The 15,986-nt window shown below is 37.3% G+C and overlaps 1 protein-coding gene across 1 annotated transcript in view; it reads left to right on the top strand.

The window, feature by feature from the left end:
* The window catches only part of LOC121329145, a 51,249-nt gene continuing 35,263 nt past the window's right edge, over positions 1 to 15,986 (top strand). The window contains exon 1 of the mRNA XM_041274537.1: positions 1 to 247. Coding sequence (XP_041130471.1) covers positions 26 to 247 — 222 coding nt within the window. The 5' untranslated portion in view covers positions 1 to 25. The remainder of the gene's footprint in view (positions 248 to 15,986) is intronic.

Raw genomic sequence — 15,986 nt, 5'->3', positions numbered from 1 at the left:
TATTAGGGATTAAGTATGCTTTAACATGCTTGCACCAAAGAGTTTAACTTGGTTTACTATACTTTTCTATACGTGTAACAAAAAAAAAAACAGGTTAATTCCTATTTCATTTCAGTATCAGAGACATTGTCATTTTGGAACAATGAAGAAAGGGAGCACGTGTTTCACAGTGCGTTTTCAAGATGAACAAAACACAGACCAAGAAAGCATGCAGAAAGCCTTTAAGAAGTTCAGACAAATGCACCAGGTATTTATTTATCAGGACATTGCCTGTTCCTATTAGATTTCTTATAGGAGTGTGGGAAACTCAAACCTTTGGTAAAGCATAGTGTTCTATGTTAAACGATAGCCATTTTTTAAAATCTAGAAAGCTTTTTGAAATGCCATTGTGTCTAAATCAGGAAATCAAATAAATAATGGACAAAGATCATTTGCCTTTTCTGCAAATTTGGTGTACATCATTTTGTAAGATGCTGATGGTCACAATTTTCTCTCTGTGTAGGCAAGTTTGGCCTCTTCAATTTTAAGACTACCGCCAGTCAAAAAAGGTGCTGTTACTGACCACTACAGCTGCCACAGAAATAACTGCTTTATGTCTTGAATGTGTCTCAGTGAGGTGTTTAAACATTATGATTATAGGGTAGAAGGCAACATTTTCACAGAAATACCAAACACTCTGTTGGGATGGCTATGATGTCTACAACGCTGAAATAAAATAAAAAAAAAAAACCCTCTGCATATAAAACTTACTTTTTTATATCTGTTAGTGATGGAGTAAATTGCCATAACTTGCAAAGAAGTACAGACGGTAATGTAAAGTTGTGGAAAGGTTATGGAAAGCTGTGTAGCTGCAGTGGCTTTCAGAGGCAACTTCACCAATAAACTTCTGTTCAGCAAATGAGGGGGCTGCCCTGAAACACAATACAGGATTTCCTGAGTGAAGGGCTCTAGTGGGCGAAAGTTAACTGGCTTTGTTTCACAAATTGTTCTCAGTAATGCTCTCAATTTCATTGTCCTGAATGACAAGTATACCCAGTATATGTACTGCACATATCATTAGGGCATTAATCTTATGTAACTTTGAGTATATAGTACAGTATTTAATAATCTGGTACTGTATAAAGCATCATTTATATAAAGTATTTACTGTGGCTGAGATTGCAAGGCCATTCCAGTTTCATAGAAGGTATATAAGAACATAAGAACATAAGAAAGTTTACAAACGAGAGGAAGCCATTCGGCCCATCTTGCTCGTTTGGTTGTTAGTAGCTTATTGATCCCAGAATCTCATCAAGCAGCTTCTTGAAGGATCCCAGGGTGTCAGCTTCAACAACATTACTGGGGATTTGATTCCAGACCCTCGCAATTCTCTGTGTAAAAAAAAAAAAAAAAAATCTAATAACTGCAAGTTAGATTTGGATCTTAAATCTTTCAGCACAAAATAACCACAGACATATGTAAAATATGTAGGCGTGACATTATCTTTCCTATATTGCAGAACTGTTCTGCAGTTTTGAGTGGACTTATCTTTATACAAGTCCACAGTCGTGACCAATCCTAAATGGGTACTTAGCACTAATCTTGGACTACCCAGTGATGCTGTAGGTAAGGTAGGCCTAGATTAGTGCTAATCAGGGTCTGTGAAACCAGATGAAAGTTGTCTGGTCTCTACTTGCAAGGACAGCTCATAAATTGCTTTAATGAAATGGTAATGCAATCCACTGAAGGCAGGATTGCACCAACTTCTTTGTCTGGCATTAGTCATATGCTTACAGAAAGGTTTAATGATTCCATTACCTTAAAGGAAGCTTGAGCAGAACCAGCTGCAGACCCCAGCATTACCAGCAATGGCAACACAGTGAACCTAAAACAAACACCAATACAGGAACACATTGTTACTTATGTGGGACCATGGCTCTACAACAGATGCATCTGTCTCTACCAGTATAATAATATTTAGAAAATGTTACCATGGTGGCATAGTGGTGCTGTTAATGCCATTTTAACTGCCCCCTTGTGATACTGTTTCCTCTTACTGCTTAACAATTACATTGCCATTGTACTGATCTGCTAAGTGTCTATTAGCACGATTGTAAATGCACAGAAGTATGCCAGTGCTTCATGAATGGGAGATGGATGATTTCTGGGACATGTGCTTTCGGAGGAACTGGATTCTTACATAGATCACATTCTGCCACGCTAGTGTCCACCAGAAATGGAAAATTGTGTCACTTTACGTTTTTAAGGACTGCTCCGGTATGAGATTATTCTACTACTGGTGTATTTGTATAATTAACTACTCTGATGACACTATGTGGAGTGTCATTTCAAGAACAATGGATCACATTATGTTCATATTTTAAATGTCTTCTGCTCGGAGGTTTGACAGTGTGTGGATACAGTACACCTGAATGTTTCTGAAACCTTTACTCATAGCAGCATGCCTCTATAGTTCGTAGGGGGGTATGTCATTTGCTGTACCAGGTGAATATTATTTTAAATATGTATATTTTAAAGAGCTAGGTGTATGTTTTCAAAAGATCACTAAAAGAGCATGTTTAAAAAAAAACATAAACCATGTAACATGACATAAACTATGAAATGCTTTTATTTCAAATAAAATACATACATTAAAAGTAAGGGGGTTTGCATGCTTTAGCTAGATAAATCCTGACATCTGGTGGTCATTTTAAGTAATTGCAAAGCATCCAGAACCATACTTGTGTAAATAAAAAATAAATAAATAAATGTGTGTTAAGAATTCATGATGATTTTGCTTCCTGATAATGGTACCTAATCACTTCCTGTGCTGTAGATGAATTTTATGCAAATAGTTTAGCTGCAATTAGATCATGTGACCTAGAGTACAGGAAAAAGCTGTAATCTGTATATCTCTGTAATGGGGAAAACAGGCAATAATAATAATAATAATAATAATAATATAATAATAATAATAATAATTTCTGTAGTCCCACCAGTATGGTTTAGCCAATGTTCATTCCATTTTCCATTTTTTAAATTTCAACATCTTTCAAAACATTGCAGGAATACTTTGTGACCATTGGAGGGGGCTGTTGGTTCTTTTGTTAGTGCTTTTGTTAGTGCATACTTGTTAGTGGAATACCTCTGTTGCGACCATCAAAGAGAATGGTCTTTGGCATGAAGCACTGGTTTTCCAGATTTAGTTTCTGTTGTCTCCTGCACAGAAATGTACATGGCCCTGGGTTTTAATAAATACCTATGGAAAAATGGGCACTTAAGGGTTGAAATGATGTGTGGAATTTGTAATACCCTCCTTGTGCTTCAATCATAAATAATATCGTACTTCAATTGTTAAAACAGTGGAATTCCTGTCACGTACTGTTACGTGTTACTTTATTGAGTAGAAATTTAAAGCTTTTAAATACATTTTCCTACCTTTCCTTTAATTCGCATCAGTACCTTTTATGTTTACAGTTTTCCAACTTTTTTATTGTATCTTTTAGAATAATATTAGCCTATAAATGAAAAGCTTGCAAAGACCCTGTAGTGCGGGTTGTGAAACCTTAGTGGTCGCACAGTGCCACTGGATAGTATTTCCCTTATCCTTTAAAAATCCCCTTGTCCTGGTTCACAGTCATGCCTGTTGTAATTAGCAGATGCTGAGTAGCTGCAGGTGGCCCCAGAAGCAGTGACAAGGCCCATTACTAGAACTAGCTCTACAGTAGGCAGTCAGATATCTGCATGGATAATTCTTCATTTGTTTTCTTTTCATTTCCCTATCCCTGTAGAGGTCAGCAACCATACCACTATCAAGAAATGCTCCCCGCCCCCTGATGCAATCTCTCCATCTTATTAAATTACCCAATAAGCATGTAAAACCGCCCTAACACTGGGTACCTGTAAGAAGATGCCTTCTGTATACTGTAACACCCAGATAAAAAAAAATCACTGTAATGGCACAGAATGGTAAACTCCATGGTTAGGATTGATCATTGCATGGAATAGTGGAAACTTGCTGTGCAAATTTAGTGATGGAAATTAAAAAAAAAAAACCTTTGCATAGCAGTTTGATCCAGTCCTGGTTTTATTGTTTGTTTAATCAGACACTCCTGAGCGTGTTACCTCTGCACTGTGGCTATTCAAGCACATATTAAAACCTGGAACTGGTGAAACTGCTATGCAATAGGAGTCTCATGTCCATCCCTGAAATTTACTGGGGTCAGCTTGTATAAGGAGATTGCAGCTGGGGGTTCAAATCTATGTCCCTTTTGTTGTTTGACGCACACAACATAACTGCAAATGCACTACCCTGTCAGGCAGCTGTATTCAGATGATGCTGATTCTCACCAATGAGTATTTTATAGAACCAGAATATTTTAAGATTTTTTTTTTTCTGTTCTTGTATATGGACCCTCATATCCAGAAACCACAGTATTATTCACTTCAGTAGCTGAAGCTGTCTTCTTTCTTGCCATCTGTCAGGATGTCCCTGCAGGTGGCTCCTAATTTACAGGGGTGTTCTTCTTAACCCGTAGTTTAATTGCAGTAATTATGTGGGGGCTGTTGTACTGAAGGATAAGGGTTGGGTGGGGGGTGGGGGTCGTGCCTACACTGTAATTAAAACCTTGTTAACTGGTGAATGTAACACGAACTAAATGCTTACTAGTAGCTGAGTCTTCATTGTAGGTTAATTAGGATTTGAAATGTACAAATGGCATCAGTGCAGAAAAAGTATATACTGTTTAGTGGAAGATAGTACACCTTGGCTCCAGTTTATGTTTGTCAGTGTACATTTCACAATGATGCAAGTGTTGAAAAGATTGCTCTTGAACTATCCTGAGAATTGCATCATGTACTGTGGAATATATTTTTCGGAAGCCCACAAAAAAATTATCTGTATGAATTTGGAGTGATCGACAGTAAACTAGCTGAATACATGGAAGAACACTTTCCATTTTTTCTTTTGTTTTGTTTGAATGCCAGGAATTCAATGCATCATTCAAATATCTGTAGGAGTGTTATCTTGCATCTAATAAAAGAGGAAACCAGGTCATACTGTACGTGAGGTATGAGGTGCTACTGCGGTAATTTGAAATGCCTCAAATTTCTTTCTTTCTATCGCTGTTGGATGGTGTGCCCTCAGAGATATAGCAGACATTATTAACCACAGATAGCCGTCTCTGCTGAAAAACCACCCAGATAAGTGACACAGCAGTACTTAAGCATCTGATACAAAAGGTGAAGAAATAAGACAAACGCCAAGTCATCTTTTCCTGTTCATTTTTTGTCTTTGCTTTTAAACTTAATATTTGGCAGTTCATAAATCAGAACATTTGCATAGTTTGAGCATAAATCCCACTGACTAACAAACATTCCCTGCTTTCTGAATGGTGTGAGCTCACCTGAGGCCATGTAAATATATTTGAGTAGGTAGTGATTGCCCTTTGACATTTTCTCTTCACTTTTCACTTCTCTTCCCCTTTCCTTTTTAGTAAAGTGCTTGTGTTATGAATATGATAAGCTTGTATTAACTCCATGTGAGCATCTTTCAAATTCAGACCCTAAAAAAGGGGGCACTTTGAGGGATAGCGATTTCACTGTATATCAATAACTTATGCCAGTTCATTATTTTCTGTTGGTAAACAGGCTAGTGTTTTTTGGGGGGGGGGGGGGGGGATATTTTTTGCTACCTTCAGTCACTTTCTTGCCATGTGGGGGCATCAATTACACAGCTTTTCTTTGGCACAGAAACGACTTGGAATACATCACATATATTTGCTGTGTCATGATTAGCTAATGGAGGAAACACTTTCCCTTGTGTAAGTTTAAATTTTATTTTTTTACATGTGATTTTACCCCCGTTTGCAAGAATCAGAGTAAATGATACAATGGTGATATTTTCCAGAATTAAAAATGCGATTTGTTAACTAATTACAGTATAGCTCAATTCAGTGTTAATTCAGTGCTCTCCATGTTGGCATTAACAAACAGCAGGAGGGTGGTTCCAGATGAGTGAGTGTGTTATTGTGTACTGTATATGTGGAGAAGATCCTAGTATTGCTACAATACGTTTACCTTCACCCTCACAAAACAAAAATGAGATATTATTCCCCTCTAATATGTTGGTAGGCTTGTCGTGCTCTCTCTTTTTATTCAAAGTGCATTGATGGTAATGTGCAGCAGCTAGGTAAACACACTCTATTTGTTAACATCAATCTATTCTATGCGCTCATAAAGTCAGTTTCCCAATACAAATATGGTTTGTGCCCTCCATTTAAAATGGATTATTTAACCAGCTCTGATGTTTTAAAAGCAACAAATAAAACAGCTGCATAGCTAGGGAAGGTTTGAATGAAGTGTTTTTCTTGCACATTTCCGGGCATTCTTTTATTGGTTCTCCACACACTATAAAGAGGCTGACCATCTCCTTGTAATCACCACACTGATGGTTCAGGATGAGCAGCTGTGCTGATAGGGGGAGGTCTACAGCAAGTCAAATTAGCATTTTGAGATATCTTAAATACATTTATAGATATCTCTAAATGTGTATTCTAGAAATTAAATGATTTAGAGAGATCTCTAAATATTTGAAGATATCTCTAAATCATTTAAATATATCTAAAATACATTTAGAGATATCTGAAAATGATTTCCACATATATTAAAATGGGGCTTCAAATACAATGTCTAAAATGCATTTTCAGATATCTTTGAATCATTTAAAGATATCTCTAAGTTGACCGGAAGTACATTCAAAACGTGGAGTATTTGCATAGGAAGTGATTTTGAGATATCTCACTTCCTGTTCATATCGATATCTCGAAATGACAGTTAAACATTATTTAAAGATATGTGTAAATCAATTTGAGATATCTCTATTTTATTTTTAGCTATCAGAAAATTAAGCATTTCATTTTAAAAGATAATTGCAAATTATTTACAGATATCTCTTAAGTATTTCAAGATATATTAAAATGCAATTTGAGATATTTTTAAATGATAGGCTGGCTTGCCATAGAGCTATTACCTACTTGCAAAAATGTAGTTTTAAAATCCAGCTAGTGTATATACTTTGAAAGGACTAACAGCTGCTGGAGGCTATGTTTCGGCAATCCTGAGACATCTTTATATAAATACACAAGGCTATTCAAAACTCCAGCATTAGATGAAAGAAACACTGCTATTAAAACATATTTAAGAAATGGAACTGTATCACGGTGCAAACAAAATAGTATTTTCTCATATTAATATTTATAAGAAAAACAACTCTTGCATGGCAAGTTTAAAAGGAAACCATGCCATGACGCAGACTTTTGAATAGCCCTTTGCAGAATAATGTAACATAAATTACAGCACTCTTGTATTCCCCTGCAGAAACACATCAATAAATATCTAAACACATGAATATCTCTACAGAGCTTTAATTAGTGAGTGCAGTGCCCGGTCACGTTTGCAGTTGTTTTACACTGTGTTTTTTGTTTGATCTGGGGCCGATGACACTCTCACTGCCAGCTGTGTGTTTATTCCATAGACAAGGCAAACCCGGGCAGACAGCAACAGGGCCAGGTCTTATTGAGTGTTTTTTTTTCCACTGCTAACCAGACTCTGAAGCCTTGGGAAATCTTTAATGCAATCTCAAGCTACAGTACTGTTTGTTATCGGAATTCTCTGTCTTGCATCCAGCACACATGGGGGGCACAGTAGTTTGCTTTTGTTCTTCCCACAGGACGACTTTAAACATTTCCATGCTATGCAAATTGCAACTGAAACTGGGGAGAGAATCCCTTGCCAGCAGGGTATAAATCTGGCAAAGCGTATTTGCACTTGTTTGAAGGGGGACTAATTTTAAGGGTATAATCTACCTTTGCAAACAGAATTTAATTTACATTTTTCTGTGGATGGAAGGGTAACAGGTGACAATCGTACATATAAATATACAGCAAATCTTACATATAAATCTATACCAAATAGACTACACGCCATTATTTTAGATAGAAAATGTGTGCTTTGTTTAATTTGTTCAAATTGAATTGTTGATATTGATTGTATCCCTAATACTACAAAAAGTATCAATCAACACAAATTCATAGTATCAAAATATATTTATGGTCCCACAATGTTGCTCAAAACTCAAACTAAATCATTTAACATGCACTAATTAGAGAACCACCAGTTCACAAATGAACTACTTAAGAGTAAAACAATTTAATAATACATTTAATTCAATTGTGTTTTGTGTAGCATTACATATTTTGTTGATTGATCCTGAAGGAAGTGAGTATTGTGGTATTATTATTATTTTTTTATATAAGTAAAAATGTGATGATAGCTAGAAGTAGTAGCAGTTGTACATTATTTGTATGCTGACATCCTTTGTAAATAAAATGTTTCATATTTGAATAGATATCTGGTTAATCTATCACAAGGGTAGGTGTTTATATTAATCCCAGTACCATGCACTACATTTAGGCTGTTTCAAAAGTGACACCAAGTTCTTAAAGTAAATTATCATAAATAAATAATGGTAATAAGAAAAGGTAACAATTTCAGTGCTGAAATTTCCAGCAGGAAGCTTGAGATGAACCGGGGGTTACCAGAACGGAATCATTTTATCGCTAGGACGATTGGTGTAAGCTTTTCGCTTTTGGCTGAACAATTAGAAATGATTGAATGTAGAATTCCTCTTCCTGTGTATTAGTGTAAGAGGCTCAGTACTGTACCAGGCAAAGGTTTCCACCAGACGACTCTTGCATAACCAGTAGAGATAACGGAAATACATTCCTTCAAGAGGGATCAGGGCTTCTCCCATCTTTCCAGGAGTATTAGCCTCTCACTTCATTTTACTTTTTTTAATAGGTGCTGTAGGAGACCCTGAAGCCTGATAGGTGAAATAGTTGACTGAAATATTATAGATTAACGAGGGCTCGTGGAATGTGCATATTGTGCAGAAGGAGTTTGTTGCAAAAGCTTTGTGAGTTTTAAGGTAGGCTTGTATTTTTTTTGTTTTGTTTCTTGGAATTGAGGCAATGCATTGGAAAACTCAGCCATGCTGCTCTTTGATGGATCGCAGTGATCGCCGGGGGGGGTAGAGAGGTGTCAAGTCCTCTTGTCTTCTTATCTGAAGGAGGAAACCCAAGAGGTAGGACACTCTGGAGAAAGAAACTAATAGAGAACTGAATGGCATCTTTAGATACAGAAATACAGGCCTAGTTTGAGTCAGGTGCAAAGGCAAAATCAGAGACGAACAGAATCATTGGTGTAATAATTGAACTGTTCATTCCTGCATTAAGTTGATTCTTGGTAGTTTAATATGGTAATATTGGTTATATTCCTGTATCAAAAATGTATCTTGGCACCTGTATCAAATTAGAAAGGAGTAGCAGCAGCACTATAGTTTAAATGAAGATTTCATGCACTCTAGGCTCGAAGGAATTCCAAATATTCTCATTCTCACAATGCTAGGCTTTCTCTCACCTAGAAATACATGTGTAGACTTGGTCATAGAAAGAGTTTACATAGCATGGGAAAGTACGTATTCTTTTTTAGGAATGTCTGTCATTGGGTTCAACTTGAAATAGAATGGCTAAACAGAGCGAGTGGCACATCCTAAGCTTCAGTATTCTTCTTATAATTTAAAACCTCCAGTATACAGCTGTGTTTGGGTATTTCTAAAACATTAAGAAAAGTGTAAACCTCAACTCTTTGTCTATTGCATACGGTATTCTGTGATGTGACAGAGTGGCCTTTTTGGCTGTTTTCTAAAAGGTGTTAATTTCCAATTTGTCATTTCTAAAGTCAAAGGTTTTGGTCGTCAAAATGTAGGCCCAAATAACACAAGAAACTTAATAAGTAAATAATGATACCAGTATACCATAGTTGTAAATCAACCAACCTTTCCACTCTACTGCTTTTAAAAGGAGCTTGATGGTAGTAATACTAAACCATTCAACTGTTCAGTGCCAGTGTCTTATGCATTATTGCAGTATAGTATTTAGATTTGATATGATCTATCTCTGTAGGAATTTTACTAGCTCCACTGTAGCAAGTAAATATATAACCTCTTTGCATCAGATATCATAAGTTTGAATAAGATTTAATATACAGATACAGTCAAGCCTAATCACTGTGTGATGTTCAGCAATGCAAGTATATACATCTCTGCAGAGGGCACACCCTGCTAACAATTTAGAAGCCAGCGTTTAACAGCAGCACAGTAACTGAATAGTGTATTAAACCCGGGCTTGTACAGTACTTTTAAAGCAGCTATTTATTTATTGTTCCATCAGTTTAATATTAAGCCAATGGGGTAAGCTTGTTTTACCTGATGAGAACACTGGTGGCAGACAGTGATTGGGTGGGGCCAGGCTGTATCAATAACACATAAATGCATAATAGAAGAATATATAATACAAATAAAGTGTTTTATGAACATGCAGTGCACCTGTTCGAAACTTAATGGTTGTACGGTTTATTTCCAAAGCAGTAAAACACACAATTGCACTAGGCTTTCCTGTTCAAGTTTCTAAACCCATAACAGCCATGATAGATAACCTATACTTTTATCTGCTCTATACAGCTGAGTCATGCATCTGAATTCTGAGCAAAAATACTGTGATAGCTTGACCAGCTATTCCTGTAAATGTTACCTTTAACTGGCATTGTGTGGCAGACTTATAGACAGTAGTCAGATGATTTTATAATTTTTTTATTTTTTATTTATATGATATTTCTAACGAAGACGATAAACCACTATTTATTAGCTTTATCTTTACTGGCCTGTGATCACGATGTGCAGTGAGGATAGTGCTCAGGGTTTTTGTGCTGGCTGCAGCTCCTGCTGGTCTACTCCTCCTCTGCAATATAAAACAGAAACTTAACACCATTCACAAAGATCGTGTGTTACACATTCAGCGCAAGGGGCCGTACTTACGTAACTGCGTCCACTTTGTACTACCGAACTCCTTCCTGCAATCAGCCTGGCGCCAGGGTTTCTCCAATCACTGCCTGCCCGGCGCCAGGGTTTCTCCAATCACTGCCTGCCCGGCGCCAGGGTTTCTCCAATCACTGTCTGCCCGGCGCCAGGGTTTCTCCAATCGCTGCCTGCCCCGTAGCTGATCGCAAGGGAGTCGTTCTGTGTACGTGCAGCTACGCGCTTCTGTCAAGATGGCCAACCTACGGTTTCTGACCTGTCTAGGGGAAAGCATACCACCAACCTTACGCAGCTCCCTTTCTGTTCGGGAGGGAGATTTACAGCTTGTATTCTTTCTCTCTCTTCACATGGCATAGTGGCATTCTAGTATTTTTTTCTGACATGCTTTTGCTGACAGATGCTATATTTTTGCTGACAGTATATTTAACACATTTTGTTCAGGATCCTAAACAAAAGCAAGAGTCAGTGTTGCTGTCCAAATCTCTTCGCACCTGTAAATATAGTAGATAAATAATAAGCAACTAAACTTGCAGGGACTGATTTGAGGAAGAAAAGAAGTTCCAGAAAAAAATGGGAAGGCTTTAGATTCCGTTACTGTAGGGCCAATAAAAATAACATAAAAACCCTGGAGTTATTTTTATATTGGTTTTTATAAATAAAATAAAGTTTAATAATCAGGCATCTGTTCTAGTCTGTTGTTTAAAATGTGCACAGCAGCCTAACACTTAAAAAGAATATTAATATTATCTCATAATTTTTTAGTGATAGAGCCATGCTGTTAACTTATTGTAGGGACAACCATTTCATCCTCAAATGTTTTTATTTACGTTTTGTTGTTTTCTCTGTCTCACTGTATAAAACGGGGTAACTGCATACAAAACAGTAGCAGCGAGGATGACAACAAACCTTACAGTGTCTGTGAGGAGATACTCGTGTGAGCCAAATTCGTAAGGATGTCTTTAAAAGCTGAATATTAAAGTGATATTTTGAAGAATTTGTTACACAATTTGCCCTATTTTAAATGAAGCAAAAAGAAATAAAACAACAGCATAAAACTAGGAATAACTCAGAAGTCAAACTAAAAACATCAATACCTACTGTGAATATCCTTTTACGTATTGACTCTGCATTTTCTTGGGCAATTTTGGAACCCCCAAATGTCAACTCGCCACCGAACCCATGGACCAGCAAAGGTCAATGCAGCGATCCCTGCAAGCCCCCCTGCTATAATCATCAATCTCATTCCGCTTCGTCCTGATTTTGACACACCCTGTCATTCAGTTTTGGGGATCTCTCAAACAGAGAGGGGAATCTGTGTGGTTTTACAATCAGGGGTCTAGGTTGAGACCACTTAGCTCAAATCCCTTATGACTTTAGCAAAACATGAGGCATGGGAGAGGCTAATTACAATTTTATTTCAGCAAGTGTAAACGTGCTTAAGAAATATGTAGAATTGTTCAACAGGTTTCTATATAGAGCAGCACAAGATGCACAAGAATGTCTTGTAATTCATGACTCATCATGATGACGCATCTTCGGTAATGTACAATCATTATCATTTAGCATAACGTATATTAAACACAGTAAAGGTATCTCGGGTCTATAATTCAAAAATCAGGTTTTACAGGTTTGGGCAGCATCCTGTTTCATTCTATAGAAGTTCAAACATAATGAGGTTCTTATTGATTCAATTTAGTTTTACAGGAGTAAGCTTCTGAAATGCATCGTCACGGACAGAAACATCAAAAATGGTAAAGAATTAGAATGTTCGATTTCTTTTCAGAAATTCTTTAAATTTGGTATTGTATTTTATTAATCCCAGATGAACTATGGATCTTCTATAGAAACAAATCTTTGGTAGTTCAGTGTTTCAAACAGTTCTTTACAAAAACTTTGAGGAAGTAGCTTCAAATTATTCAAATTAAAACTCTGAGGCCAACAAGTGGGGATGTACTGTATGTGCACATCGCTGGCGTTTAACTTGAAGCTGGGGTCTGTAAGCTGTATATCAGTATTAGTGGTATATCACTGCGTGTCTTGGAAACAGATTATTCATTGAACCCTGGGATGGCTGGGGACTGTTTGAATCTCGGTTGTGCCGAGTTGAAAGGCAGCAGGTACTGTCATTATCCAGACTGAACCTGCCCACCTCTAATTACAGGGAGATCCAGTTTCCTTTTTAGAATATGCTTTATTTCCTGCTCACAGGAGATGGGGTGTCATTTGAATGTCTTCAGTTTAGTCTTTCTTGTCTGTATTGTCCTACCAAAAGGTTTAAACTCTCCTTATTAATCAGGTCTTAGCAAAAGCAGGGATCAACACTCTTCACTCTACACTCAGCAGTTAGATAACTACAATATAAGACATTATAATTACAGCTATGATTTGCTGACTGGTTGTGGCCAATAATGAAAGGGTTAACTCTCCAGCCCTCCTTGTGTAATTTTTGTGCAAGAACATTTTCCGTCAAACAGATTCTGGGTTCTGCTGGCGACGCTGAACACGTTTTCCTGGATAACCAAGTATATATAATGCATGGAATGAATACCCCACACAGTGATTGAGCTTGTATTGAAGGTTTCCCCTATTCAAATTCTATGTTACTGCCAAAAGTTGCTAAAAACGTTGTCCGTTTCAGTACTGTACAGGTCAGGTTTAGATTTAGATTATTAATCCTGTTTCATTATCAGGAAATAAAAGTGAATCTTACCTAGTACTTCCAGGCTTCCTAGGTATTGTCAGTCCACTGTAGACTTATGTTATGCATGGATACAAACATGATTAATAGGATAATGTTTAACATATAATTGTTAACTAATTATACAGTGTTGTGCCCCATAATGTATTAATCCGGTCTTTAGGATTTTTAAACTGTCAATAATTTATTGATAAACTAGTCAGCTCTAATTTGTTGGAAAAAGTGGATAGTTCCACCGGTAGACTTTTGGCCATAGCTGTAGACTTGAATAGACCTGAGGTTCATTGTGCTGAAAGGTCTCCCAGGGGATCTGAGCACACACTTCTTTCTGTCTGGGCATTAGACAAATCCAGGAGGGGAGACAGGTGGTTACTGCATGCCCTAACATGTACCAGGTTTTACTTTGTATGTGGTATTTAAAAAGGTGCATATGTACAGTATTGGCATGAAATGATACCCTAACTCTGAGTAAAAAGAAAATATTCCAATCCTATTTCATGAAACCTTTCTGTTAAAGAAGGGGTTATCAAAACGATATCTTAAAGAAACCAAGATGTCTACTCAATAAAACCCTTGAGATTGATGCTTGCTGGATTGGAAAATTCACTATAGAGATCATGTTGGGAAGTGCAGTGATGTGCTGATGAAAGCCCCACATGTAATCAGTAATAGGGTATGCAGTTTATACTGCCTTTCTGGTTCAATGAGGAAGGGGGTTACAGGCTACCAGAAATGTCCCTGGATTTAAAGTAGCGGAATTACTGTAAAGAGCCAAAACAAATGAATGTTGCCGCCTTTTATCAGTGATTACTTGGAGAATAAAAGCACAAAATCAATGTACATTTAGGCCACCGAATGACTTCAACTTAGCTGACAAGTTGGGTAGAAGGCTTTCACCTGCAAGAGGAATACTCGGCTTGTGGAAGTGAGATCAGTCTCATCATAATGACTCTTTTTGAACTTTGTGTCTGTCTTCTACTAATCCAACACCTTCTTCTCATTGTTGTGTTGTTTAGGCCCTGATCTCACTACCTAAAATCATACATAATAGCCTAGCTTTAGCTGCCGCTATACAGACCGTAAGTATAGGCTAATGAAAACGTCTGTGTCTAAGCTAGCATGACATCAAGTGGTTTGTTTAAGCGTCTGTCTATGGGCCTTTGTTGTCAGTGACCTTCAGACAGTTCCCCCTGTAACCTGTGGTCTGTCACTTCCTATGATTTTCAGACCTCACAAAGGTTTTTTAATTACAGTTTTTTATGGTTCACTCCATTCTAAATTGACTCGGGGGGGGGGGGGGGGGGGGGGGGGATGAAGGTTATAAAATGGTCAAAATGCTGGTCTGAATGGTGGAGTGTCTTCCATTTTAACAGTCCCTGGAAATGTACAATGTCTGTTTTAAATTGAGGATACTCCTGTACTGTGGATGGGTTCAAGTGGATATCTTCTTTAGAGAAGATAGCAGCTTTTTTTTTTTAAATGTGATTAAGTCAGAACAGAATTCAAGAATGATGTAGACAGGTACTGAATTTGAAGAGTAACATTGGAACCTACACATGCTGACTGTGTTGTATTGTTTTATGCATTACATTACGTGCATGGAATGTCAGAACAGTGTGCATTTAAAGAAGTTTATTTTAGAAGGGAGTGAGCTGTGGGCATGTGTGCTGTAAAAGATAAGAGAGGGGGCTTTCTCATTTGGTGTTGGCCAGAGAGATAATCTCATTTCTTATAAGTGAGATCACCTCGAGGAAATTATATTAGTTTAAAAAAAATAAAAATTACAATAAAGCAGACTGTGCAATGAATGTAAAGCTGCACAATGAAGCCAAATTCAGTGTGATCGACCCAACAGGAACAAGTGACATCACAGCTGATAACTGAGGTTCATTTAAGGGGCAAACGCTATGGTAACGATTTCTTAAGATTTATGCCAGACTGAGCAGCCATGCTTTCCTGGGTATGAAACTAGATTCCTGCTCAGATTATCTCAGGAAAATGTATGTGGAGCTGGGAGGTTTATAGACGAAAGTCATCGTTACTGCATTAAAAGCTTTAATCTGTGGGACATTTGTTGGATTGCAACTCAATTCTCTAATGATAAAATTTGGATGTGTTTGCTGTTTGGGTGCTTGTAGTATCCCAGCTGACCACATTATAAAATGCAATGTCGCGGTTGGCAATAATATTGGTTTCTCTATCAGATGTTAAAGACTCATTTTTTTAGTGGGTGATCCATAACTTCAAAATGCTCAATGGGAATTTCAAGGTAAAACTTATAAGATTCTTCAATGGGACTGCCCCAAGTATATAATGGTAAATGCATAGCAAAGTGTAGTCAAGTACAGAAATGTGTGGTGAATCACAGATATCTAG

This window comes from Polyodon spathula, chromosome 16 (genome assembly GCF_017654505.1).
Source record: "Polyodon spathula isolate WHYD16114869_AA chromosome 16, ASM1765450v1, whole genome shotgun sequence".
Taxonomy (NCBI): domain Eukaryota; kingdom Metazoa; phylum Chordata; class Actinopteri; order Acipenseriformes; family Polyodontidae; genus Polyodon; species Polyodon spathula.
Note: the sequence above shows the minus strand (reverse complement) of the source record. Positions and strands in the feature narration are given on the sequence as shown.